Source organism: Sorex araneus, chromosome 8, assembly GCF_027595985.1.
Source record: "Sorex araneus isolate mSorAra2 chromosome 8, mSorAra2.pri, whole genome shotgun sequence".
Classification (NCBI taxonomy): Eukaryota; Metazoa; Chordata; class Mammalia; order Eulipotyphla; family Soricidae; genus Sorex; species Sorex araneus.
Genome location: NC_073309.1, coordinates 9,044,116 through 9,070,674, shown reverse-complemented (window position 1 = coordinate 9,070,674; position 26,559 = coordinate 9,044,116). Strand labels below are relative to the sequence as shown.

General features: G+C 53.8%; 2 protein-coding genes across 8 annotated transcripts; both read left to right on the top strand.

Annotated features, from left to right (window-relative positions):
- Nucleotides 1-2,130: 2,130 nt before the first annotated feature.
- Nucleotides 2,131-12,953, top strand: ZNF23 (zinc finger protein 23). Of its 7 annotated transcripts, none has more exons than XM_055146336.1 (6): nt 2,131-2,153; nt 4,308-4,367; nt 6,173-6,226; nt 7,834-8,010; nt 8,531-8,647; nt 10,763-12,953. In XM_055146336.1, exons 4-6 carry the CDS (start codon nt 7,977-7,979, stop codon nt 12,499-12,501), a joined length of 1,890 nt encoding a protein of 629 aa, XP_055002311.1. In that variant the 5' UTR covers nt 2,131-2,153; nt 4,308-4,367; nt 6,173-6,226; nt 7,834-7,976; the 3' UTR covers nt 12,502-12,953. The 7 variants fall into 7 exon arrangements, with proteins under 7 accessions (XP_055002311.1, XP_055002309.1, XP_055002310.1 ...); XM_055146334.1 differs by having other exon boundaries at nt 2,134-2,153; nt 7,884-8,010; XM_055146335.1 differs by lacking the exon at nt 2,131-2,153 and adding an exon at nt 2,173-2,553 and having other exon boundaries at nt 7,884-8,010; nt 8,531-8,611.
- Nucleotides 12,954-22,874: 9,921 nt separating this feature from the next.
- TLE7 (TLE family member 7) lies at nt 22,875-26,007 on the top strand. The gene is made up of 9 exons (XM_004600882.2): nt 22,875-23,092; nt 23,180-23,202; nt 23,341-23,399; nt 24,044-24,256; nt 24,351-24,595; nt 24,823-24,964; nt 25,047-25,203; nt 25,681-25,754; nt 25,903-26,007. Exons 1-9 carry the CDS (start codon nt 22,875-22,877, stop codon nt 26,005-26,007), a joined length of 1,236 nt encoding a protein of 411 aa, XP_004600939.2.
- Nucleotides 26,008-26,559: the final 552 nt, after the last annotated feature.

Genomic DNA, 26,559 nt, shown 5'->3' with positions numbered 1-26,559 from the left:
TGCCATGCGGGTGGGATATTCTCGGTAGCTTGCCGGGCTCTCCGAGAAGGACGGAGGAATCAAACCCGGGTCAGCCGCATGCAAGGCAAATGCCCTACCTGCTGTGCTATTGCTGCAATCCAGAATTATGTGTATGGAAATATATATTAATAGTATTGTAAGCCACAGAATCTCAATCAATAAAAATTCCTAAGATGCTAATCTTATTAAAAAGTGAGGAAGACAGGGTATGTTCTTTTCATCTGACAAAGCAGCTGGAGTCATATCCTCGCCTCATGTGCCGCAACCCTCACTAACAACTTCTTTTCAAAAACATACAGGACATTGGGTTTACTAGAATTGTGGCACAAATTTTTGAAATTTGTTGTTAGTAATTTGCAGGGAAGTCAGGCAACCCCCAAACTTCTGCAGAGGTCTGGTACTACGCCTTCTGCTCCCAAGTAACAGGAGGGTCAGAGCTACAAACTTAGGTACTACTTCATTCTTTAATTTCTAGTCCTTTTGGAAAAGAAAAGTTTTTGAGCTGGAGAGCTATTACAGAGCTATTACAGGTGCTTGCTGAGCACTGCCGGGAGTGACCCTGAGCAGAGTAGGAGTAAGCACAAGCAGAGCCAGAATCCGAGTCTTTATAGAGGTTTTTTGAACATTTAGTTATGAAAGTAAAAAGTGCTCATAAATACCATGACTATAGAATATGTTTATTATATATCATCAAGTTTTTGGAGTTTTAACATACTTTTATTATCCAGGAATAAATTTATTCTTCTAATCAAGAGAACATTGTTCTATTTCCTTCAGAACTACCAAAAAGTACTTTCCTGGGGGCTAGAGCAATAGCACAGTGGGTAGGGTGTTTGCCTTGCACGTGGCTGACCTGTTCGATTCCCAGCATCCCATATGGTCACCCAAGCACTGCCAGGGGTAGTTCCTGAGTGCAAAACCAGGAGCAACTCCTGAGCATCCCTGGGTGTGACCCAAAAAGCAAAACAAAACAAAAGAAAACAAAAGTACTTTCCATCTTGGAACATGCCTTCTGACTTTCGAAACGCAGACACAAAGTGTAGCATTTTGGCCATGGCAGTCAGGTGCATTCCACTGAGAGACAAGTAACCTACCACTTCATTAGGTCAAACACATATATATTGAAATAAGTATTTATTTTAAGATTTGGGGGCCACATCAGGCGATGCTCAGAGATTACTCCCGGTTCTGTGCTCAGGGATCACTCCTGGCAGTGCTCAGGGAACTGTACGCAGCGCAAGGGATCAAACCAGGGTCAGCAACGTGCAAGGCAAGTGTTTTCTCTGCTGTACTATCTCTCCAGCCCTGAAATAGGTATTTTGTTTGTTTGTTTGTTTGTTTTGGACCACAACTGGCAGTGCTGGGGGCTTACTCCTGGCAGCCTTGGGGGAATCACATGTGGTGCCAGGGATGGCACTCAGATGGGTGGGTGCAAGGCAAGCGCCTACCCGCTCTACCATCACTCTGGTCCCTGAAATAGGCATTTCTTTTCTTTCTTTTGCTTTTTGGGTCACACCCGGCAATGCACAGGGGTTATTCCTGGCTCATGCACTCAGGAATTACCCCTGGCGGTGCTCAGGGGACCATATGAGATGCTGGGATTCGAACCCGGGTCGGACGCGTGCAAGGCAAAGGCCCTACCCGCTGTGCTATCGCTCCAGCCCCTGAAATAGGCATTTCTAATTAGAAATCATTTCCCTTTCTGATATTACAATTACTGCACATTATTACTTTTAAACATGTAGGTTCTTGTTACGTAGGGTCTTCAAGCCATTATCGACAAGTTTCATGCCAGGTGAATAAACTGCTCTTTGGCAACTACTTGGGGGCTGGGGGCTGACCCCCGGTCCAACCCAGAGACTCCCCAGATCTGGGAGTAAAGCAATCGCAACTTTACTGAGATTACGGATCTCTGGCACGGCCCCAGCCGTTGCCTCTTATCCTTGCCTTCTCGAGGGGCTGCTGCCTTTTGGGATGAAACTCCCCAGAGAACCACAAAGGCGCCAGGCGCGGCGAGACCGCCCGCAGGGTCTGAGCCGGGAGCAACGAGATGGCGCGCCGCGGCTCCTAGAGTGGCTCGGCCCCGGCTATGACGCAATTCCGGCTGCGCCGCGGAGCCGCCGGCCGCCCAGGTGAGTGCAAGGGCTGTGAGCCGCGGGAGTGGTTCCCGGTCCCGGAGGCTGTGGGCGCTGTGGGCCACGCACACACGCCTGGCTGCTGCGGGCTGCCCCGGGCCGGGGGAGCGGAGCAGGTCGGCGTTGCGAGCCGAATCCGTCGTGTCTCGTGGAAGGCGAAGCCCGGGTTACTGTCACCGCCCCGGAGCCCCCAGCGGGTGGCAGTTGACCGGGTCCCGCAGGATGTCCCAGGGCTCTGGGCTGGGAGTGTGGGCGCAGTCGGGAGGTGGGATGTGCCCCAGGGTGCAGCGGTGAGAGCGGACGAGTCTTTGAATCTGGTTTGATCGCTGGAAGCTCCCCGGGGACTCCGGACCAAGTGCTCCCCGGCTCCCGACACAGGCTTGTGAGTCAGGGCCAGGTAGGAGCTCGGAGACAGCAGAGATGCCCTGAGCATCCGGGCGCAGACGGAACCCGGCCGGCATAAGGCGGGCGGCGGTAGCTGGGTCCGTTGCAGCGTCAGCACCGGAGCGTGAGGTGTGAGATGACAGGGCCAGTCTTTCCCTGCAGAGACGGGTTTGCACATCCCCAGAGTAGATGTCGGAGGGTTCCAGCGTTGCTTCCTGTGAGAAGCAAGTTTGGTAGCTGGCGCACACTATTCGGGGATCGGTCTTTAGGCCTTTGGTTTTATTGAAAATACTGGGTTGGGGCTGGAGCGATAGCACAGCAGGTAGGGCGTTTGCCTTGCACGCGGCCGACCCGGGTTCTAATCCCAGCATCCCATATGGTCCCCTGAGCACCGCCAGGGGTAATTCCTGAGTGCAGAGTCAGGAGTAACCCCTGTGCATCGCTGGGTGTGACCCAAAAACCAAAAAAAAAAAAAAAGAAAAAAAAAGAAAATACTGGGTTGATTTCTTTCTGCTTGGGGGCCCCGTCTGACTCCAGGGAACGGCGGGGCGCTAACCCCGGCTGCCTCTCCAACGTCCGTGCCGCATACCATTGGGTGAACTCTCCCACGCCTAAGTACGGGTTTCTGGAAAGGGGAGCTAGCTCAGAGGGCTGAAGTACATGTTTTGTGTGCGGGAGTTCTTGGTTATGTGCCCATCCTTGGAACTGCATGGCCATTGAGCACTGAGCTGGGAGTAGCCCAGAGCATAGATTTTTTTTTTTTTAATACTGTTTTCTGGAGTCATAGGTAGCTCAGAAGACTGAGCACATGCTGTGCATCCAGGAAGGCTGGATATAATAGCTGGTACCACATAGGCCCTGGGGTGCCCTGGAGAGGGACTACAGAGCACAGAGTACTCGTCCCCAGTGCCCTGAGTCAGGGTTCAAAAACAAGCCGAGAGCAAAACAGTTTTCTAAAGTTTATTTCTCACTATTTCCGTGGGAGAAATATGAACATTCCTGTATGAAACATTTGCCATTTTCTTCCTTCTTGGGTCCTCCCCTACTCCCCCTCTTGGATGGTTGATTTCAAGTCTCTGTAATTGGACCTTGTGCCATGACTAGGGTTAAAGTCACAGTTACAAAGAAGCTCACTTTTATACCTTTCTAACTCATTTTCTTCCATTGTTTTCTCTCTCGGGCTCCTCCCGCACTCACTACCCACCCACACTAGAGGCAACTGTTCTCAGTTTCTGTGCTCTCTCTCTTTCTGTCTCTCTCAGCAAACATCACACACACACACACACACACACACACATATTTGAGCCACATCCAGTGATGCTCCGTGGTTGCTCCTGACCCAGCACTGAGAAATCACTCCTGGTGGGCTCAAAGGACCATATAGGGTACTGGGGATCAAACATGGATAATATCTGCTGTACTATTGCCCCAAACTGCTCTACTTTCTTTCTTCTTAAAATGAAAGGTAGTTTGTTAACTTTTGCATTTTGCTTTTTTTTTTTTTTTTGCTGAGTAGGGGGTGGAGTGCTCCACCAGTGCTCCACTCCCCAGCAGTGCTCAGGGCTTAGTATGCTCAGGGTTCATGCACTCAGGAATTACTCCTGGTGGGCTTGGGAGACCATTTGTGGTGCCGGGACTTGAATCTGGATAAGCCACATGCAAGGCAAATGCACTACCTGCTGTACTGCTCACGCCCTGCACTTTGAAGTCACCCCAAATCATAGCAAGAAATAGTTATTTTTATCAAATGTCATTTCCTTTTGACAGGACGCTTAAGCAGTGATATAGGATCGCCCGTGAACACACATGCAGCTCCCGGCCCTAGAGGTATCTTGAACTTTGTGTTACTTGTAGCCTGTTTTTAAACTCATTTTATCACATGTCTATAGAAAGTGTGTTTACTTTTGTTTGCTTTTGTGCATCATGAAAATGGTATCACGGTGTCAGTGATCACCTGGAACTCTTATAGATCAGCTTGTGTTTCTGTATCAATCCACATTATGTGCAGCTGTGAGTTGTTCATTTTGGCTGCTGGGTTCCGTCCCATCAGGAATCAACAACTTCTGGGTTCTTAGTGGGCATGAGGGTTGCTTCCAGTTCCTTTTGCTGTTAAAATACTGAGGGCTGGATTGATAGCACAGCGGGTAGGGCATTTGCCTTGCACATGGCCAATCCGGGTTTGATCCCCAGCATCCCATATGGTCCCCTGAGCACCGCCAGGAGTAATTCCTGAGTGCATGAGCCAGGAATAACCCCTGTGCATCGCCAGGTGTGATGCAAAAAGAAGAAAAAAAAACTAACTGAAAAATTTTGTTTGTATTATCTTTTTTTAGAGTCTAAGTTTTAAAATTGGGACTTGTCATTGACTTTTTTTTTGGGGGGGGCGATACCCCAGCAGGGGACCATAGAGGGTGCTGGGATGGAACCCAGGTCAGCCATGTGTAGGCAAGTGCCATACCCACTGCACTCTCTCTCTCCAGCCTGCTGTTGATGTATTAAATGCCTTTGGCATCTATGATGGAGATTATGTGTGTGTGTGTCTTTAATTTATCTCTGTGGAAAGTATATCATCCATATTTAATACTGAGATTTACTCGGTTTTGTAGAATATTATCTTAGTCATGGTTCTTCACTTTATAGACCTGGAGAGTTTATCACTCAATATTTAGGATTTTGCAGGGGTATTCATTGAGACTGGTCTGTGCTTGTAAGAAGGACTAGGAAATGGACTTTGCTGATTCCTTCTCAATCATCTCAGGGGCCAGGACTAGCCAACCCCCCTCCCTTTTTATTTTGGCGGTGCCAGGATGGACCCCAGGGTCTCCCACATGAAAGGCAGGTGCTGTGCTCCAGACCGCCTCCCTGCCCTGACCCCCACTTAGGACCCAGCATCCAGAGCCTGAGGGGCCTCCAGCCATGTCTCAGGCAGCACGGGGACCCTGGAAGGCACTCAGCTGTGGGGGAAATGGGCAGGATGTGGGGGTGTTTGTGGAGTGTGTGTGTGTTTGTGTGTTTATGTGTGGTGTGATCTGTGTGTGGTGTATATATATATATGGGGCATATGTATGAGGTTTGTTGGTGTATAGTGTATCTTGTATGCGTCTGGTATGTATATGGTAAGATGGGGTGTGTGTGGTGTGGGATACAGGGAGGTATGTATGTGGTGTAGATGGTGTATGTCTATGGGGTGTGGGATGTGTGTATATGGTGGGGGATGTAATGTTGGGATGTATGTGGGGTGTGGGTGTGTGGGGTATATATATGGTGGATGTGTGTGGGGTATAGTGTGTGGTATGTGTGGGATGAATGTATGTGGGGTACATGTGTTCTGTGTGTAGTGTGTGTGGCATATGTGTGGGTTGAGTGTGATGTGTGTAGAGTGTGTTATGTGTGATTTATGTGTATGTGTGGAGCGTGTGTGGTATGTGTGGGGAGTGTGTGTATCTGGGCTATGTGTAGGGTATATATGGTAGTGTCAGATTGCCAAGTTGGTGGGTTGGTGGCAGGTGACAGTCAGTGCCCTGCGCCATCCCTCCTTCCTGTGGCCGCCCCTGCCCTCCTTTTCTGGACGGGCCACCTGGGGCCTGATATTCTGGCTCCGCGTCTTGCCTCACCTTTGTCTGTTTCCTCAGCTCCAGACCGGTGTGCGGGCGATGGCGACCCTGCTCCTGCCAGCCCGGCCCCAGGTGAGCTGTGCATCCTTGGCTCTGGCAGCTACGCAGAAGGGCACGGGGTGCCTGGGCAGCCATCTGTTGGTGGGGCACAGCCGAGGAACTGACTCCATGCAGTGCGCGCCCAGGAGGGAGGGCAGCATTGGCGTGCGCAGGGTGTGGCTGCTGGACAGGGGAAGTGGGCCTGAGGCGGGGAAGGCCAGGAGGCCTGGGGGACTGAGGGCGCCACATGACCTCTCTGCAGAGCCCAGGACACCCGTCCACAGCACTTGTGAGCTCACAAACCAGATTACCGCTGGTTCCGGGGCCCATGTGGACTCTGTAGCTCCTTCCAGCATGACCCTCGTCCCTAGGCCCTGGGCGTGTTCCGGGGCTTCCCACGCAGCATCCGAGCACTTGCCCGACTCTGGGCCCTGCTCACACTGCCATGAATGAGCCCCATGAGGGAAAGGGGCCGGGTAACTTGTCTGCAGATGCTGTCATCCAGTGCCTGTTACTGCTCAGCCCAGGGACAGCGTGGGCACCAGTGATGTGGCCCGATTTGGGGCAGCTGTGTCGGGATTAACATTTTCGGGGCGTCAAAGCAAGGTGAGCGCTGCAGGAAGTTCCTCCATCCCCAGACCCTGGGGTCATCATGGAGCATCGTGGTCATGGAGGCAGGACCCAGGCGAGGGGGTGCACGGCCACATCCGAGGACCCAGGGTGGCGTGCGGAGTGAGGATGGGCCACCAGCCATCCTTGGGGTTCTGGGGTTGCCAGCTGAGGGCTGAGCTCCAGAGGGAGCCCCTGCTCACCTGGTAATTGGTGGGCAGAGAAGCTTCTGGATCTCTTCAGGTCGCACATGAGGGACTCCCAGAGGACCTGGAGGCTGGGCTAGAATTGTGACAGGTGGCGGGCGGCCAGAGGAATCCAGAAGACAGATCCTGGCAGATAGTTGCTGAAAGGCAGCCGGGGGGCCCTGCCCGTCTTGGTACAGAGGCCAAGGGGGCAGAGGTGGAAAGGCTGCAGCTGCCTGGGTGGTGGGCATCGGGCTGGCAGGGGCAGAGCCTGTGAGGCCCACAGAGCAGCAAACCAAGTCCTGTGAGGGAGGCCCTGAGCGAAGCCGCTGCCCTGCTTGCAGCGTCTCGGGGAAGCTGGGGAGTGGGAGCTGGCAGGGAGAGAGGAACCAAGGGTGGCTTCGTGGTGGCTAGTGCCAGTGTGGCAGGTGGAGGGCACACTAGCAGGCATTGAACCCGGGCCTCCCGTAGGCTCAGCCCTGGGAGTGTTGGTTTTCAGGGAGATTCTTCTAGAAGCAGAAGGGTGACTCCCTCCCCCCACTCCAGCCTGCCTGGGTGCTGAGTGGAATGGCCAGCATCATGTGCAAGGGTGGGAGAGTCTGGCTGTGCTTTGGGAGCAGCTCCAGGTGGGTGGGTGAGGGGTGCAGCGTGACCAGCAGCTCAGGAAGCAGGATGAGAGGGTGCAGGGGTCATCCTAGCCGTGGATGCCCGAGCACGGGGCATACTGGGAGTGGAGTGGTCGCGAGAAACACTGCTCTGCCTGCATCTCCCTCCATTCTCCATCCTGGTGGGTGTGTCTCCTCCCACGCTCCCGAGCCCTTATGCTGCCCTCTGCCCCCCACGTAGGGCCGGAGCCCTGGACTTGGCCCTAGGGCAGCAGGACCCTGTTGTTTCAGAAGTCGGTGACCTTTGAGGATGTGGCCGTGTACTTTACCCAGGCGGAGTGGGCCGGCCTGTCCCTCGCGCAGCGGGCCCTCTACAGGGATGTTATGCTGGAGAACTTCCGGAACGTGGCTGCCCTGGGTGAGCCTTTTCCCAGGGCCCGAGGCTTGGATTGGGGTCCCCTGGCTTCCCCCCATTGGCTGTTGATCCTTTACTGTATGGAAAGCCCAGGAGTGGGGTGGGTGGCACTGAAATTCCTGATCCCCCAAACTCAGGGATTGCTGGGCAGGGCGAACTGGGAGCCCTTTGGGGCTCATCTGGGATGTGCCTGGGACCGGCCTGCATTTTCGTTGAGTTTCGGGGTGCAGTGCACCCCTCCTGCACCTCCCCAGCCTCCCCTCAGGTCTCTGTGTGCTCTGAAGATTTCAGGCCCGGTCAAATGATCGCTTGGGCCAGACTCCCCCATTGCCCGTGGAGCCCACAGCCTGAGCCTTCCCAACCCTCTGCACTCCCCCAGCACCCCCTCCCCCAGATACCCATAATCCTGAGGCGCAGGCTCCAGGGGGGCCTCTGCACTTCCTCATTGCCAAGACCCTCCAAGAAGACATCGGGAGCTCCGCTAGGGGACACTGCTCACCTGCCTCCCTTCTTTCCCAAACAGGACTTCCCATCCTCAGGCCTGACATGGTCCCCCAGCTGGAGGGAGGCGGAGCGCTGATAGCTGCAGGGGGCCTCTGCACGGGTAAGGAAGGCCTGGATGGCTTGAAAGGATGCAAAGGTGACACTTCAGTGAGAAAGCAAGCAGCAGCATAAGCAGGCCACATTGTCAGTTACTTGTCCCTGGGTCATACTAGGGGATGCCTAGAAGATGTGCTGTGCCAGAACTGAACCAGGTCCTCAGCAGAGTCACACCCCCAACCCAGGGTACTGCATTTAGTGGCCAGCTACACACTGTGAAATCTAGATTAAGTTTTAGTAGGCACAGCCAAAATCTTCCTATTTTTGCAGTTTTGCCATTTCATTCTCATTCAAAGGACAACCATATTTCAGATGCTTTATTCTAATGCTTTTCTATCCTGATTACTCAAAACCTCTTTTCTTCTAACAAAATTCATGGATTACATTATTTGGGTCCTCTTCCTGGCTGCACATACTGCCCCCGAGCACCACCAGGAGCATCCCCTGAGCACGAATCTGGGAGTAGCCCCTGAGCTCTGCTGGGTGTGGACAACAAACGAAAACAAGCAGAAGACAGTTCTTGACACAAAGTGAGGATAAGGCTATACTGTCGAGGTTCTTGAGTACAGGAGTTTGGATTTCATCCTTGGCCCCTGTCAGTCCTGAAGTCTGTTAAGCTTTTGAGTAACTGGTATTGTATTTAGCTGAGGGTAGAAACATCAGTCAGTTTGAACAGACAAATTGGGTAAGGAATCATGTTAGCTCAGGTTGGGTAGAAGGGACAGGTACATGGCACAAGGCTTCCTGTTGAGTAGGGTTATTTTCCCTTAAAAATATTCTCGGGGCTGAAGAGATAGTACAGTGGAAAGTGCACTTGCCATGTGCTTGTCTGACCTGGGTTCAATCTCTGACATTCCATGTGATCTACTGTGCCCCACTAGAGTGATTCTTTTTTTTTTTTTTTTTTTTGCTTTTTGGGTCACACCTGGCGATGCACAGGGGTTACTCCTGGCTCTGCACTCAGGAATTACCCCTGGCCGTGCTCAGGGGACCATATGGGATGCTGGGATTTGAACCCGGGTCGGCCGCGTGCAAGGCAAACGCCCTACCCGCTGTGCTATCTCTCCAGCCCCTAGAGTGATTCTTGAGTACAGAGCCAGGAGTAATCCCTGAGTACTGCCAGGTGTGACCCCCCCAACTCCAAAGAAAGAACATTCTCAGAAGTCCTAGCCAGAATTTAAACAATTGGGGGCTGGAGCAATAGTATAGTAGGTAGAGCACTTGCCTTCCATGTGGCCGACCCTGGTTTGATCCCCAGCATCACATACTGTCTGCCAATCACTGCCAGGAGACTGCCAGGAGTGATCCCTGGACAGAGTCAGGAGGAAGCCCTGAGCACCACTGGTTGTATCCCCCAAAGAAACCAGAACCTACAACAGTGGTGACAGGACTGCTGCAAAAACAGATTCTTGGTGGTACTTGTGAATTGATAGTCTTTTTAGAAGTGGTTTTTGCAGCATCTATGAAGAACCTTACAGGCTTGTACTTGATAACCTGGGCTTTCCCTGTAGCTATTAGGGATGTTGACAGTCACACAGTGAATAACAAAAATTAGTCATAATTTTGCATAAATGAAAGTACTGGAAACAGACTTTTCACTATGGGAAGAATGGGAAAATAAAGTAACTGATGCAGGATGGAGTGTTACTGCATTTTTCTGTTTATTTTTTTGGTGCGGGGGACTGTTATAAGCATATACTCTGTCACTGTGCTTTATATCAGCCAGAGATGCTGACTGCTCAGATCATTACTTTAATGGCACTTTCCAAAAAATAAAGTGTATGTGGAGGAAATTCTGTCAGATTTCCTGTGCCAGTTTAGTCGATTTTATGTAGTCTTCTAGAAATTGTTTTGCTTTATACTTATAAGCTGGTCTTTTAAATCTTCCATATATACAGTGGAAGCCACTCCATGTTCTGTTTCTCACCTATAAAAGAGAATTTTTTTTGTTCAGTTGGTTATCTTTTCCGGTTTGCCTTTATGGATGTATTTCTTCCTACCTTCATTTTAATTCTTCCTTATATTTGACCCTTGAGTTCTTTGATCTAGTCTGGTGCTACTGAAGAGCCCCTTGATTACTGTACCCATTTCTTTAACATAAGTATATTTCCAACATGGTTACTTACATGACACTTAATGTTTTCTACCTTTGCAGAAAATATTGATACCCCGACAGTCAACAATTTAACAGAGGGAAAGTATGAAAGAAAAGAGATGTCATTTGAACTTCAGAGGGACTCTTCTCAGAATACTGACTTTGCAGAACCCTGTGTTCTAGGGAAATACCAGAAAGTCCACGTAGTAGCAGGCAGGGAGAAAGAAAACTACAATGTCATTGTCGTATCAGTGAAGGATGAGGCCAGCCCCGGGGAGCCGTCTTCTGAGTGTGCACATCTGGAGAAGGGCTTCAGCTTTGACACAAAACATTGTCAGCGTGAAATCATTCATACTAGAGAAGGACCTTTCAAACGTGAAGAGTTGGTGGAAAGCTTTAGGTGTAATTCTCCACTGCATCAACGTCCCAGTTGCTGTGCTGGGGAGAAGCCCTCCCAATGTGAGGAGTGTGGCCAAGCCTTCAACGTTCAAGCAAAATCAACGTGGCATCAGAGACTCCACAGTGGCGAAAAGCCCTTCAGATGTGCGGAGTGTGGGAAAAGCTTCCGTTACAGTTCCCATTACCTCACACACCTGACAGTGCACAGTGGGGAGAAGCCCTATCAGTGTCCGGTGTGCAGGAAAGCCTTCAGTATCAACGGGAGCCTCAGTCGGCATCAGCGAATCCATACAGGGGAGAAGCCCTATCAGTGCAAGGAGTGCGGGAATGGCTTTAGCTGCAGCTCTGACTATATCACGCACCAGAGAGTTCACACTGGGGAGAAACCGTTTGAATGTCATGACTGTGGGAAAGCTTTCAGTGTTAATGCCAAGCTAATCCGACACCAGAGAATTCACACGGGAGAGAAGCCTTATGAGTGTGATGAGTGTGGGAAAGGCTTCCGGTGCAGCTCCCAGCTGAGGCAACACCAGAGAGTCCACACAGGAGAAAAGCCCTGTCAGTGTCTGGTGTGTGGCAAAGCCTTCAGTAATAATGCAAAACTCATGCAGCATCAGAGAACCCACACGGGTGAGAAGCCACATGCATGTGCCGAATGTGGGAAAGCCTTTAGCACCAAGGGGAAGTTAATCCAGCACCAGAGAATCCACACAGGTGAGAAGCCCTATGAGTGTACTGAGTGTGGCAAAGCCTTCCGGTGCAACTCCCAGCTTCGGCAGCATCTGAGAATCCATAGCGGCGAGAAGCCCTATGAGTGTCATGAGTGCGGAAAGGCTTTCAACGTCAATGCAAAACTGATGCAGCACCAGAGGACACACACTGGGGAGAAGCCCTTTGCATGTGATGAGTGTGGGAAGTGCTTCGCATCGAAAAGAAACCTCGTGGATCACCACCGCATCCATACAGGAGAAAAGCCGTACCAGTGTAAAGAATGTGGGAAAGCCTTCAGCATCAATGCCAAACTGACAAGACACCAGAGAATACATACAGGGGAGAAACCCTTCAAGTGCGTGGAGTGTGAGAAAGCCTTCAGTTGTAGTTCTGACTACATTGTGCATCAGAGAATTCATACCGGAGAGAAGCCCTTCCAGTGTAAGGAGTGTGGGAAAGCCTTCCATGTTAATGCCCATTTAATCCGGCATCAGCGAAGCCACACGGGGGACAAACCCTTCCGATGTGTGGAATGTGGCAAAGGCTTCAGCTACAGTTCCGACTGCATCATCCATCAGACGGTCCATACTTGGAAGAAGCCCTATGTGTGTGATGTGTGCGGGAAGGCCTTCAGGTTCAGCTTCCAGCTTAGCCAGCATCAAAATGTCCACCGTGAAGGGAAATCCTGATACTGAGGTAGATGTAGGAAACTCCGGGTTGATGGAGAGATGGATTGAGGATATTAGATTTCACCTAATGGGAGAGCAGGTGAGGAAGAAATACAGCAGTATTCACGTGGAAAGAAATAATACCATTTTATGAATTTTTCATCAGGAATGAAAACCAGTTAGAAAGTAATGTCTACAAATTGCTGGTTTCATAATGACAATTAGAAGCAAAGGGAAGAAAATATCCCATTCCCAGCAACAGTAAGGAAAGCCGTTTCCTCTGAATAAACTTCCATGAACTTTATATAAAAATTATGTCTCCAATAGAATATCCGTAAAAGGAAATTTGAATAAATGGAGAGAAAATTTATTCTTGGATAGATAATTCCAGTTACTCTGCCTAGATTTATTTCCCTTTCGTTTAAAACAGCATGTATCACTTTTGTACAATGGAAAAACAATAAAGATTTCCATAAAAAAAGAAATGAGTAAATATTTTCATGGAATGGAAAAAACCTTTCTACTCAAATGAAAATCAAAGCCAACCATAAGAGAAAATACTGATCAGTTATCTTTTTAAAATTAGGCAGTTATTTTAATAATCTCAAGGTTATAAACTAAAACAGTTGAGATGGTCTTTGTAAATATAGGGAAAGAAAAAATATTTAGGGGCTAGAGCGATAGCACAGCAGATAGGGCGTATACTTTGCATGCAGCCAACCCGGGTTCAATTCCCAGCATCCCACATGGTCCCCGAGCACCACCAGGAGTTATTCCTGAGTGCAGAGCCAGAAGTTAACCCCTGTGCATTGTTGGGTGTGACCCCCCCCCCAAAAAATATTTAATCTATGAGGATACCTTATAAGGTAAAGTGTCGCGCGCCGCTTCGACCAGCGAAGAAACATGCAACTCGGAGATCCTTCTGGCTGCGATTTATTCGGGAACTTTCTCATGCATTAGGGAAGAAATGGGAACGAGGGGGAATGAGGAGGAGGAAAGAGGGATGCATGAGGGGGAACCGACTAGCTAGGTGACTTCCCCCCTTATATACCTCTCGCTGTCTGCTTACGCCCACGTGTCTGCAGATGATAGGTTAGTTACAGCTTATGGGTGTGGCAAGACATCCTGTTTCCTTATTAGGAGTTGTTTTCGAAGCACACAGGTGTTGATTACCAAGAACGCTACAAAGCATGGTCCTGTGGAGGCTCTCCACAGTTCCCCCTTTTTGTTTTAGAACAGCAAGTCTGCGTATCGACCTCGGCCCCCTTGGCCTTACCCGTCACTGGGAGCCCTCTCGCTTGTAGGTCCCTGTCTTAGGTTGGTCCAAGGGTCAGGTGGGATATAGTGCACCCTTTCAAACTCCTCAACTACAGGAGGTCCCCTGCAGTTAAGGGCTCTCAGCTGCATAATACCTTTTGCTACGTCCAGCTAGACCTGATTGTTCTGAGCGAGATTATTGTTTTCAAAGTTGCAAGCCAAAGCTTGGGGGATTGCTGTGCCTCCAGGGCCGGGATACCCTGGAGGGTATCACGCCTTTGTAAATAGTTGTACTTGCTGCATTTTATATAGACACCAGGCAATAACCAAAGCAGTGAGAAGCAATAAGGATAGTACTACTCCCACCCCCACCCACTCTTTGATAAAATAGAGGGGACTTCTACTCTGGTCTTATTATTAAGGTGGGTAAGGAAGGGATTAAAGCAGGCCATGTTGCAGCAATGGCCCAAAAAGCTGCTTCTTCAGCTTGTATCATCACAGGAACCAGGCTGAACAGGAGCACCAGTTTCCACCTCTTGGTCTACTGGAGGCGCGGTCTTCCTTCTCAGGCGTTCAGGAATCCACACTGGTTCTGCCCTGTCCTGTGGAAAAACACAAATAGAACCCCTGGCCCAGGTTAACACAGGGCCCGGGCCACGCCATTCACCAGAAAGGATATCCTTCCATTTAACATATCCTTGGCACACAGGGATCTTTGAAGAATGCCTGTCTGCAGAGGAGGTGCCCTTATCATCAATGATCAAAAAATTTAGAGTAAAAAGTGCAACAGAGATTCTTTCTCGAGGGGGCCATCCCAGGCCAACTCCCCCTTTTTGTTTTATTAAGCATGCTTTAAGGGTGGAATGGGCACGCTCAACGATGCCCTGTCCTTGTGGGTTATACGGGAGGCCATGAGATAAAGAGACTTCCATCTGGGCACAAAATGCGGTGAATTTTGCTGAGGTGTATGCCGGACCGTTATCTGTTTTCAGTTGGGCTGGGATGCCCCAGGCTGCCCATGCTTCAAGGCAATGAGAGATAACATTTGTGGACTGCTCTCCAGAAAGGGGAGTGGCATGAATGATACCGGAGCACGTGTCCACGGATACATGGAGATATTTGAGCCTGCCAAATTCCGAGAAATGTGTAACATCCATTTGCCAAATGCGTAAAGGCACAAGACCACGAGGATAGTTTATGCCCATGGAGGGGGCAGGGAGAAAAGGGACACTGTGGACAATGTAAAACAATTGCCCGAGCTTTGGCTCGAGGGATTTGAAATCTATGTTGAAGGGTCCGAGAAGAAACATGGAAACGGTCATGAAAATTTTTTGCTAGTTGTAAAGGAGACTGAATAACAAAACAAGATGGTCTAGTGAGTGCATCAACACAAGCATTGCCTTCTGCTAAGGGACCCGGAAGGCCTGTGTGAGAGCGGATATGTGTGACAAAAAAATGGTTTTTCATGGGTCCAAAGAATTTGCTGTAAAGCAGATAACAAGGAGGCTATCGAGCTGGAGGCCTTTATGGGTCCTGCCACCTCAATTGAGCAAAGAGCATTTAGAACATATCGTGAATCAGATATCAAATTGAAAGCAAAGGGGCAATGCTCAAACACTGTCAAGACAATGCGAAGTTCCACAACTTGAGGAGATGTAGTTGGAAATTGCATACGAATAGGATCTTGACCCTCTATCATATAAGCCCCCCAGCCTGTACTTGAACCATCAGTATAAATGTTTGGAACATCCCGAAGGGGTACATAAGAGGTGACTTTGGGGAAAATTACCGGATGGGTTTTAAAGAAGGTCATTAGTGGATGTTTGGGATAATGATTATCAATAATATTGGGAAAAGAAAATCGGAGAATCGCCCAATCATCATGTAAGTTACACAAAGAAACTATTTGAGTGGAATTATAGGGGGTAATAGTATCTGGAAGTTTTCCAAAGTATTGCAAGCAGTCCTGAATACCAATCATAGCCAAACGGGTTACAGCTGCAGGGTATAATTCCACAGCTTTTGCCGGAGAGACCCAAGGATGAATCCACAGAAGGGGTCCCTCCTGCCATAGGACTTCAGTAGGTTGCCCATATGTTGGAAGCACACAAAGTAAAATGAGAAACTCAGGCTGCACGCGTGTATTGCCAGCAGCAGTAAGAACTTGCTCAATTTTGTAAATTCCACTAGGAAAGTGCGCCAGTCCAACTATTGTCTGGGCGTCAACACTGCTCTAGCCACCTGTTGCCAATCATTTGGGGTCATACAATATCTGAATAAGCCTTCTACTTGGGTTATAGTAAATGCGGCGTTGGCTCCATAAGTCTTTACTGATTCTGCCAAGGACTTAATTATTTTAAAATCTAGGGGCTCACGATATCGCTGTTGATTGTTATCTTCAAAAACTGGATAAGTTAACTGTAGCTCTCGCCTAACTTCTGCCCAGAGCCCGGGTTTTGCAAAAGAAAGTCCGCCTCCCGCTTTGTTAAGGGGGCGGATCATCCTCAGAGCCCTTTAGCGGTAAGTATCGGTCACTATCATGTGTCTCAGCTTCCTCCTCAATAGGGGGGCCAGAATCCCCGTTAGCCCGTCCCTGCTGAAATTGACGTAGCAAGGGATAAAGAGACGGACGGGTCATGGATGGTTCTCGGGGCCTTCCTTTCTTTTTGGGGGCGTGTCCCTCCATCAGCGGGGTTCCCCTAGAGGCCTCGCTTTCCACATCCGAACCCTCCTCTGGCTCAGAGGCTACAATGCCATGACCGCTGCCTCTGTCCAACAGTTCCTTCTTTATCTCTTCTAACGCTACTTGTCCTGGTTGTACGGCCTTATCGCACTTCTGATCCTTAAAGTAAGCATAGAAAGCAAAAGCAAAAAAACAAAAGGAAAGACAGATAAAAATCCAACCCACAAAAACATACACATCCATGGATATTATGGTCCTGACTCACCACAGGAACTTCATCGTCACGACTTCTCGTGAACCTTAGTCCTGACTTACCACAGGAACTTCATCGTCACGACTTCTCGTGAACCTTAGTCCTGAATAAATCGCAGCAAGTTCTGAATCTACCAGGGGGGTACTGGAGGTCGGGTTCCCCGTACGGGCCACCAGCTGTCGCGCGCCGCTTCGACCAGCGAAGAAACACGCAACTCGGAGATCCTTCTGGCTGCGATTTATTCAGGAACTTTCTCATGCATTAGGGAAGAAACGGGAACGAGGGGGAATGAGGAGGAGGAAAGAGGGATGCATGAGGGGGAACCGACTAGCTAGGTGACTTCCCCCCTTATATACCTCTCGCTGTCTGCTTACGCCCACGTGTCTGCAGATGATAGGTTAGTTACAGCTTATGGGCGTGGCAAGACATCCTGTTTCCTTATTAGGAGTTGTTTTCGAAGCACACAGGTGTTGATTACCAAGAACGCTACAAAGCATGGTCCCGTGGAGGCTCTCCACAGTAAAGAAGGAATGAAACCCAGTAAATGATAACAAATGATTTTGAAAAAGAACTACGTCAGATGTCAAGTCTGTATGGAGAGAACATTAAACCCTTCAAGTACAGGAAGCCTCAAACCTTGCTTTTGCCATAACCCTCTCATTCGCATATGGACACCACCCCCAAATCCACACTGGTCCCCCAGGGCTCCCCCGTAGACATTTTGGGGCATCCTCTGTGGATATAATTTGTGTAGATCAAGCCCCCCTGTCAGGAGTGCTGCTTCCTTCAAAGGAGACTGAGGGCACAGTGGAACGTCAGCCTTGGGGGTGCAATCATCTCCACCCCACCCCCCCCACCACCAGGCTGAGCATAGGTGGAGGCAGTTCCGGGGGCTCCAGAGCACAAGGGAGGCTCAGGGCACTTCTGGGTGTGTCTAGATCACAGACCCAAGAGGGCCCAAAGCATGGAGGCCAAGCCCTTGATTTATTTGGGAGACTGAAGCTCAGGGGACAGATGACACCCCATGCCTCGGACACAAACCAGGAGCAGGGGACGGGGGATGGGGGCAGCTTTCTCCAGATGGTCTCTGTTGAGGACGGGGAGGGGACTGGCAGCTCTTGCTGTGACTAGAAGCCAGGCACTGAGGATAGTGCAGGAAGTTCCAGATGGGCCACCAGTGTCACTCTGCCCTAACTTCCCTCCAGTCAGAGGGTTTGTGCCTGTTGGGGGCAGTCCAGCTCAGGCCTAAGGACACGAGCAGGGAGAGGGGCTCATGCCCCAGCACCAGCTGTCAGTGAGCGACCCCCGCGGAGCTCCCTGTGTCCAGGGGAGACGGAGGCCCTGGAGCAGCGGCTCTCCCAGAAGCACCCCCTGCCTTTAGTGGGTGCCTAGACGAGAGCTGCCTCCCTCATCGTGTCCTGCTCCGGTGCAGTGTCTGCACCCTGTTGAAGTCAGGAGGGGAAACTGAGGCTCTGGGAAACATGGCTGCCTCCGGGGCACCCATCCAGCAGGCCAGGGAGAGCGTGGGCGATGCTCAGTACGGCTTCCGCCACCCTGGGGCTAGTGCCCATGTGTTGGCTGCGGGTGCGCTGCCCTGTCTTCTCTGCCCGGAAGTGCCGGTGCCTCCCAGACAGCCCCTCCCGGGTCCGCAGCCTCCTTCTCCTACACGGTCCACTCAGCTCAGAGGGCCCTTCCTTAGCAGAGGCCAGGGTTCGACCCGGCGGAGGGCCTCGCGCAGCGCAGACACCGCCCCTTCTCCTGGGGGCGTCGCCGGCACAGCTCTGGCCCCGCGCCCTGCAGGCCACGTGCTCGGCGACTCCAGCAGCTCCTTCCGGGCCTGGGTCTGCCGCCAGCTCTCTGGGCCGGCCCGAGCCTGCTGGTCCCGAGATGGCCCCAGTGCTCGGGGGTGCGGCCCCGCCCGCCCGTGGTCCCTGAGATCCCACCCAGGAAGCCCTCTCTGCTGCCCGTCACGGTAAGGGTCCCCGGGTCTGCCTGCCGCCCAGAGCCACGCGTCCCCGGGTGGGCGGGGCAAGACGGTGCATCCCCCACACCAGCAGGGCACGCTGCCCCCCTGCCCGCCCGGGCCACGCGCCTACTCACACCTGGGCACTTTCTGACCTGGGTGCGAGCGGCCCAGGGCCCCGGGGAGCACAGGGAGCCCCGAGGAGCCATTAGCGGCCACTGCAGGCCATTAGTGGGCCACCGTGTCGCCTGCTGCCCCTGGTGGCCATTCCGCTGACTGAAGAGCAGGGCGCCCTGTCGTGCAGGGCGCCCTGTGGTGCAGGGCTGGAAAGAACAGAGGAGTGTGAGGGCGCGTGTGGCCACGTCCCGCAGCTGCACGCAGGCCTTGGGGATCCCATGGGCAGCCACATGAGAGCTCTCCATGGGACAGATCTCCCCTTGGACAGCCGCAGAAGGATGGCACCGGCTGGAGACTGAGGCGCGAGCCTGCAGGGGTCACACCTGTGTGCCCACGTGCTGCTGGGAGGAGCCTCCAGGGGTCACACCTGTGTGCCCACGTGCTGCTGGGAGGAGCCTCCAGGGGTCACACCTGTGTGCCCACGTGCTGCTGGGCAGAGCCTCCAGGGGTCGCATCTCTGTGCCCACGTGCTGCTGGGGGGAGCCGCCGGGGGTCGCACCTGTGTGCCAGGGCTGCTGGGTGGAGCCGCCAGCGGTGGCACCTGTGTGCCCTCGTGCGCACTCAGCTGGGCTGGTGGGCGGCGCCCTGCCCGCCCGTCTTTTCTCCTTCAGAGACGCGTGAGGACTCCTCTTCCCCCATGAAGACTTCGCCCCGGGCCCCGCGTCGCCCATTCGTGTGAGTACGATGGCCGTGGCCAGTACCTTGCTTTAACGGGAGACGTAAGGGCAGCAGGATCAGAATCCAGGTGCTCCGTGGGGGCGCGCAGGAGAGAGACACGGAGCCACGGCAACGGGGGTCGGGCGCTTGCCTGGCGCGCAGCCCAGCCCGGTCCCAGCCTCGCCACCGCGGGTGTCCCCAGCCCGCCAGGAGCATCCCTGAGCGCAGAGCCGGGAATCAGTCCCGAGCACCGCCGGGTGTGGCCCCCAACCCAAAATAACAACCTAGCGGGGTGGGGCGCGAGAGGGGGAGAGGAAGAACCTGGGAACCTGCAGGGAGAAGGGCGCCCCGCCTCTCCTCTCTCCGCCCCTGCGCCCCCAGCTGCTGCTTGTCCAGCCCACCCCGTGGACCTCTCACCCATTACACCAGGCCGGGCTTCGTGCAGATGCACGACCTGGAATCGATCCCGGGAGACGTGGCGAGGCTGCACGGCCGAGACCGTGGGGGTTCAGGCTGGGCTGTTCCCGCACCCGCCACCAGTGGGCGCCCCAGGCCCCAGTGGCTGCGGCTCTCAGGCCCCCAGCCAGGGCCTCCGAGTGCCCCCCCCCGCCCGCAGGGGGTCGCCCCCACTCCACCTCCCGGATGGGACCGTGGCTGCCCGGGGGGCGCCTGCAGCTGACGGGATTTCCTCCCGGAAGGAAAGGTCCGGACGCGCCCCAGGGGTGCCGCGTGGAGAAGAGGGGACGTGCTCTTGGACCTGCCAGGGCTTGGGGAGCCCTGGGCTTGCTTCTGGCTCTTGGGGGTCCGGTCAGGTCTCCGGCGAGGTGAGAGCAGGCTGGCGTGGGGCCGGGGCCAGGTCGTGGACAGCAGGCGGAGGCCCGGCCTCTCGAAGGCTACGTGAAAGGGGGTGGGGGCGCGGGCTTGAGAGTGAGGGGGAGGAGAGAAACGGAGAGATTGGGGGGCTGGGGGCAGCCTGGCGGAAGCCGCCTCTGGGCAGGGTGGTGGGGCCGAGCGTGACTTGCCGGTGGCACCGTCTGGGTGGGCACAGCCTGAGCACTCGGCAGCCCGCCCCAGTTCCAAAGCCCTGATGCCCGGATGGCACCCCGTCCGCCACCCCCACCCCAGGAAAGGCTCCTCCGACCCCCACACTCCCAGGCCCCGGGGTGAGGGGAAAGGGCACAGCCAGGCCCGTTCCCACGGAGCAGGGCAGGGAAGGGGAAAGCTTGCCGCGCGCCACGGGGGAGGGTGGCCCTGGCACTGGGGAGGGTGGCCCTGGGCCCTTTCTAGAAAGCCTGAGCGGCTCCTCCCTGAGCGGGGGCGCTGCCTCACAATGTGGGTGCAGTGTCTGATGGACATGTGAGTGTGACTCGTGTGATGTGTGCTTTGTGAGGGGAGGTGTGCACACAGCTGACCCGGCTCGGAGCCTCCGTACCCCATGTGGTCCCCTGAGTTCCGCCGAGTAGTGGGTCCCTGAATGCAAAGCCAGTAATAAGTCCTGAGCATGACTGAGCGAGTGTGCCCAATCGCCACCTCTCGAAAAACAGGTGTATGTGATGTGTGTGTTTGGTGTGTAGCTGTGTAATGTGTGTGGTATATGTAAGAGATGTGTGTGAGGTGTGTTCAATATGATACATGTGATATGTATGTGAAATGTGATATATATGTGAGGTATGTGATATATAAGAAGTGTGGGATGTGTTTATTTAAAAAAATTTTTGATGTGTGTGTTTGATCTCTGTGAGGTGTGATATATGTATAAGGTGTGTGTTGTGTATGTGATGGATGTGAGATGTGTGAGGTGTGATATGTATGATACTATAATGTGTGAGGTGTGTGATATGTGTCTGAGGTGTGTGGTGTATGTGAGATGTTTGTGAGGTGTGTATGAGAGGTGTGTGATATATCTGTGAGGTGTGTGTGAGGTGTGATGTTTGTGAGGTGGTGGTAGGTACATGAAGTGTGTGGTATGTATATGAAGTGTGTGTGAAATGTTTTGGTATGTGTTAAGTGTGAGAGGTGTGTGATATATTTGTGAGGTGTGACATGAGGTAGTGGTATGTATATGAGGTGTGGTATGTGTGTGAGGTGTTTTTTGAGGTGTGGTAAATATGAGAGGTATGTGATATATTGTGAGGTTTTGTGAGGTGTGAGGTGGTGTAGGTACATGAGGTGTGTGGTATGTGTGTGAGGTTTGTGTGTGTGAGATGTTTGTGGTGTGTGATAAGTGAGAGGTGTGATATTTGTGAGATGTGTGTGAGGTGTGATGTGTGTGAGGTGCTGGTATGTATATGAGGTGTTTGGTGTGTATATGAGTTGTGTGTGTGAGATGTTTGTGGTAAGTGTGAGAGATGTGTGATATTTGTGAGGTGTGATGTGTGTGAGGTGGTGGTATGCATATGAGGTGTGTGGTATGTGTGTGAGGTGTTTTTAAGGTGTTGGTATGAGAGGTATGTGATACATTTGTGAGGTGTACGTGAGGTGTGATGTGTGTGGTATGTACGTGAGGCTTGTGATGTATAAGCGAGGTGTGTTGATATATGTGAAGTGTGAGGTGTAATATGTGTGATGTGTGTGAAGTGCTATGTGTGTGATATGTAAGGTGTATGATGTGTATGAGAGGGCTAGAGCGATAGCACAGCAGCTATCACCTTGCACACAGTCGACCAGGGTTCGATTCCTCCGCCCCTCTCGGAGAGCCCAGCAAGCTACGGCAGAGCCTGGCAAGCTCCCTGTGGCGTATTCGATATGCCGAAAACAGTAACAAAACAAGTCTCACAATGGAGACGTTACTGGTGCCGCTCAAGCAAAATCGATGAGCAACGGGATGACAGTGATGATGACAGTGATGAGATGTGTGTGAAGTATAATGTGTGTGATGTGTGCGAGGTTTGTGTGATGTGTGATATGTGCATGAGGAGTGTGATGTGTGTATGGGAGTGAGAATTCCTGTTACCTGCCTTTCATTGCCCTGGTCTGAGCTCGCACTTTCAGCCACCCAAGTGGGCAGGTTAAATTTCCTGTGACCTGAAACACCGTGTGTGTGTCTCAGATGAAGAACTGACAGTTGGCACTCACACTCACCTGAACGGACTCTTCATCCCAACCCGCCGCTGCCCGCCCTTAGGGCCAGTCCTCCCCACAGAGGGGGTCCTTCGGCCCTGCCGCACCCCTGCCCCTCTACTCTGTTCTTGCTCAGGGCTGCCTGGGCTGGTTCCCTTTTCTAGCACCAGAAGCCACTGGCTGCCCGTGAGGCCTTCTGGCATCCAGCACGTCCTGCGCGGTAGGGAAGGTGAGTCTGTGGGGAGACCAGAGCCGGTGGGTGGAGGGCCTCTTCCGGGCTTCCTGGGCCCAAAGCTTCCAGGTCCCCACCTCTGAGTGCTTGCAGGTGCGTTGGGATCAGGACCATGAGCGCCGAGGCAGAGGAGACCCCGTTCCAGATCATCAACGTTTATGAAGACACTGAGGAGGAGAGGAACATGCCGGAAGGTCCCGACACTGCCACTCAGCGTCGGCCCCAAGCTCGGGACCCACCGGGCGTGCACGAGGGCAGCCCCCAGCAGCCCCCAGACTCCCCACTGCTGTGGGGCTTGAGCTCAGCGGCTCTGCCCCCTGACAACCCCAGGTAGGTCCCCGGCAGACAGGGTGGGGACAGTGCCCCCCAGCCCAGAGCTCTGCGTTTCACCCTCCGTTCCTTCTCCTCCCATTGTAGCTTCCGACCTGGCAGGGATGTGGGTAAGTGACCCTGGGGGGGGAGGCGGTGTATAGTGAAGGACTGACGCCTGGCCCGCCCCCATACCCGGCTGGTGTGGGAGCTCTTTCCTGAACCCCAGAGTTCTCACTACAGCCCGATTTCCTGCTCTTCCCCTCCAGGCCAGTCTCACACATCACCTTCTTCCAATGATGAGGTCCAGTCCTTCCTTGCAGCAATTGTGAGTGTCTGTTTGGTTTCTAGAACCCGAGGGGCATTCTCCTTCCCCATTGCAATTCCTCATGGCTGTGAGGGGTCCAGTCAGATGGCAAGGGCAGGGTTGAGAGGGGTCCAGTCAGATGGCAGGGGCAGGGTTGTGAGGGATCCGGTCAGACGGCAGGGGCAGGGTTGAGAGGGATCCGGTCAGATGGCAGGGGCAGGGTTGAGAGGGGTCCAGTCAGATGGCAGGGGCAGGGTTGAGAGGGGTCCAGTCAGATGGCAGGGGCAGGGTTGAGAGGGGTCCAGTCAGTTGGCAGGGGCAGGGTTGAGAGGGGTCCGGTCAGATGGCAGGGGCAGGGTTGAGAGGGGTCCGGTCAGTTGGCAGGGGCAGGGTTGAGAGGGGTCCGGTCAGATGGCAGGGGCAGGGTTGAGAGGGATCCGGTCAGATGGCAGGGGCAGGGTTGAGAGGGATCCGGTCAGTCGGCAGGGGCAGGGTTGAGAGGGATCCGGTCAGTCGGCAGGGGCAGGGTTGAGAGGGATCCGGTCAGATGGCAGGGGCAGGGTTGAGAGGGATCCGGTCAGATGGCAGGGGCAGGGTTGAGAGGGATCCAGTCAGTCGGCAGGGGCAGACCCTACAGATGACAGCACCCCCTGCCTGCTCTGCAGCCCCCCATTCCGGGAGATGTGGTGGTGAGGCCTCGGGCCCCACGGCACCCCCTGAAGGTGAGCACGCTGCAGCACAGAAAGAAAATCTACGCTGTGGCCGTGAGCAGCGCCACGCACCACGTGTACACGTGTGGCCACGGCTACATCAAGGTGTGGGATGAGCGCTCCCTGCAGGGCCCCGCCAGGAGCCCCCAGGCGCTACTCAACTTTCCGGTGAGCGGGTTGGAGAAGGCGGGGGTGGGCGGGGGAGGGTGGCGTGGCTGCGGCCAAGGCGGCGAGGCTGTCGAGAGCAGATCCTGTCCTCCAGGATGACCCCGACACCTATGTCCAAGCCTGCAAGCTCTTCCCCGACGAGCGGACCCTGATCACGGCGGGGCTGTCCCAGAGTGTGACGCTCTGGGACCTGGCGCCCGTGCCGCGCATCAGGGGCCAGCTGTTCACTGGGAACCCCACTTGCGCCGCCCTGGCGCTCTCCTCGGACGCCCGCATCTGCGTCACTTGTTCCAGAAACATGATCGAGATCTGGGATGTGCAGAACCAAATCCTGATGAGGTATGACCTGGGGGCTCTGTGTGTGTGTGTGTGTGTGTGTGTGTGTGTGTGTGTGTGTGTGTGTGTGTGTGTGTGTGTGTGTGTGTGTGTGTGTGTGTGTGTGTGTGTGTGTGTGCGCGCGCACGCGCACGCCTGCCCACCTCTCATTCTGCGCCTCCGTCGCTGTGAGTCTCTTGGGGTGAAGCCAGGCGCCGGCCAACACAGGGACAGGAGCTGCTCCCCGCCAGGAGCCTCCAGCCCCCCTTGGACGGGATCCGCTGTGTGGACATTGTGGGCAACAAGATCTGGACGGGAGGGGAAGACGCCAACGTGTACTCCTGGGACCTGAGGAGCTACCAGAAGCTGCAGCAGCACCAGCTCCAGCACGAGGTGCCCGGCCGCCTGCCCCGGGCTGGGGGTGCCAAGGGCCGGCAGGGGCGGCTCTGAGCGCCGGTGCCCGTCCCCCAAACAGGTCCTCAGCATTACCCACGACCCCAGCGAGGAGTGGATCCTGGCAGGCGTGAAGATGGGTGACCTCTTTCTCCTCCACACGCACCGGAAGGAGAAGTTTAAGGTGATGGTGGAGAAGAAATACATCTACCACAGCAATATCAAGTTCGCCTCCAGCGGTAAGGGGTGCCAGGGCCACCCGACACGGGTCTGCCCCCAGCAGTGCCTGCCCCCTGCCTTCCCTCATCCCCTCACCCTCAACTCTGCAGCCCCACCTGGATGTCACCAGGGGCTGAACCCAGGGCCTCGCACATGTGAGACACACGGTTTGCCACTGATTCACCTGTCAGGCCCCATCCCGCTCCTGCTTCTCTGCTCACCCCCGTTTCTGTTGGTGGTTTTGTTTTGGGGCGACACCCAGCAGTGCTCAGGGCTTACTCCTGGCTCTGCTCTCAGGGGCCCCTCCCTGCACGCAGCCCCTCAGCCCCTCTGACTGTTCTCATGTTCTGTCTCTCCAAAGTCATCGGGGGCTGGGGTACAGGTGGAAGGGGCTGGCAGAGGAGGGAAACGAGGCTGAGAAAGAGTCCCCTTTCCCGCATCTCACTGGGGACAGGCAGGATGGCAGGCAGACCCGGCCGTCATTCTGTCTTTGCCAGGGAGCTTCTTGGTGGCAAGTTTGGACGAGAGCATCCATTGCTTTGCGACACCTTCTCTCAAGAGGCTGTTTAAGGTACTGAGAGGAGGGACCCCGGTCCAGGTGTCGGGGCTGGGCCTAGAGTCGGTGGAACCTCTGTCCTGGGAAGCACCTCTGGGTGGCTGAATGAGGAGATGGTGACTTCCGGCCTGTCACAAGGCCCCTCTTGGCTACTTTTCCTCAGATCCAGGACTCTGCTGATATCATGTGCTGTGACGTGTCCTCAGACAACCAGTACCTGGTCCTGGGCTCCGGGAACACTGCCAAGGTCTACCAGCTTCTGTATTGAGGGCCACACGCTGCAGGCACCCCCAGAGGCCCACGTGCTGGGTGATAACCCAGGGTGCCAGGCGGCCTCAGCATCTCCCCTGCATGATCTGCGGCCATCAGTACAGCCTCCCCAGCGCCCCTCAACCCAGCCAGCCCGCACCCCCAGGTTTCTATCCTCTGGTCTGGCGCTTTGGCCTTTGTTATTTCTCTACAGCTGATTGCTGGGCTGGCACGAGAAACTCAGATTTGTAATTCATAAAGTCGAGCAGCGAAAAGTGAACCGCAGGGTGTGTGGTCCATCCTTGTGGCGGACAGAGGGTGGCTGGCTGACCCCAGATAGGGAAGAGACTTGAGACCGGGTGTCAGTGGGTTTGTAACTTTTCTGGGTTCGGGCAGATCTTGGGATCTTTAGAACATTCTAGAAGAAAATGATGTATAGATTTTCAGATTGGGGAGTTGGGAGAGCCACATGCCCCACTCTGAAAGGGGTCAAGCCTCTGTGTCCCCGGTGTGTCACCTGAGGCTTCTTGCTCCCCCGGTGGCTCCTGCTGTACAGCATCTCACTCTGCGA

Bases quoted from the DNA above. Each gene is read 5' to 3' on its own strand.
- TLE7 (XM_004600882.2), top strand. From the start codon at position 22,875: ATGAGCGCCGAGGCAGAGGAGACCCCGTTCCAGATCATCAACGTTTAT. The intron at 24,257-24,350 runs GTGAGCGGGTTG...CCTGTCCTCCAG, and splicing joins AGGCGCTACTCAACTTTCCG to GATGACCCCGACACCTATGT. The intron at 25,204-25,680 runs GTAAGGGGTGCC...TGTCTTTGCCAG, and splicing joins TATCAAGTTCGCCTCCAGCG to GGAGCTTCTTGGTGGCAAGT.
- ZNF23 (XM_055146334.1), top strand. From the start codon at position 4,347: ATGCAGCTCCCGGCCCTAGAG. The intron at 4,368-6,172 runs GTATCTTGAACT...CTGTTTCCTCAG, and splicing joins TGCAGCTCCCGGCCCTAGAG to CTCCAGACCGGTGTGCGGGC. The intron at 6,227-7,883 runs GTGAGCTGTGCA...CTGTTGTTTCAG, and splicing joins TCCTGCCAGCCCGGCCCCAG to AAGTCGGTGACCTTTGAGGA.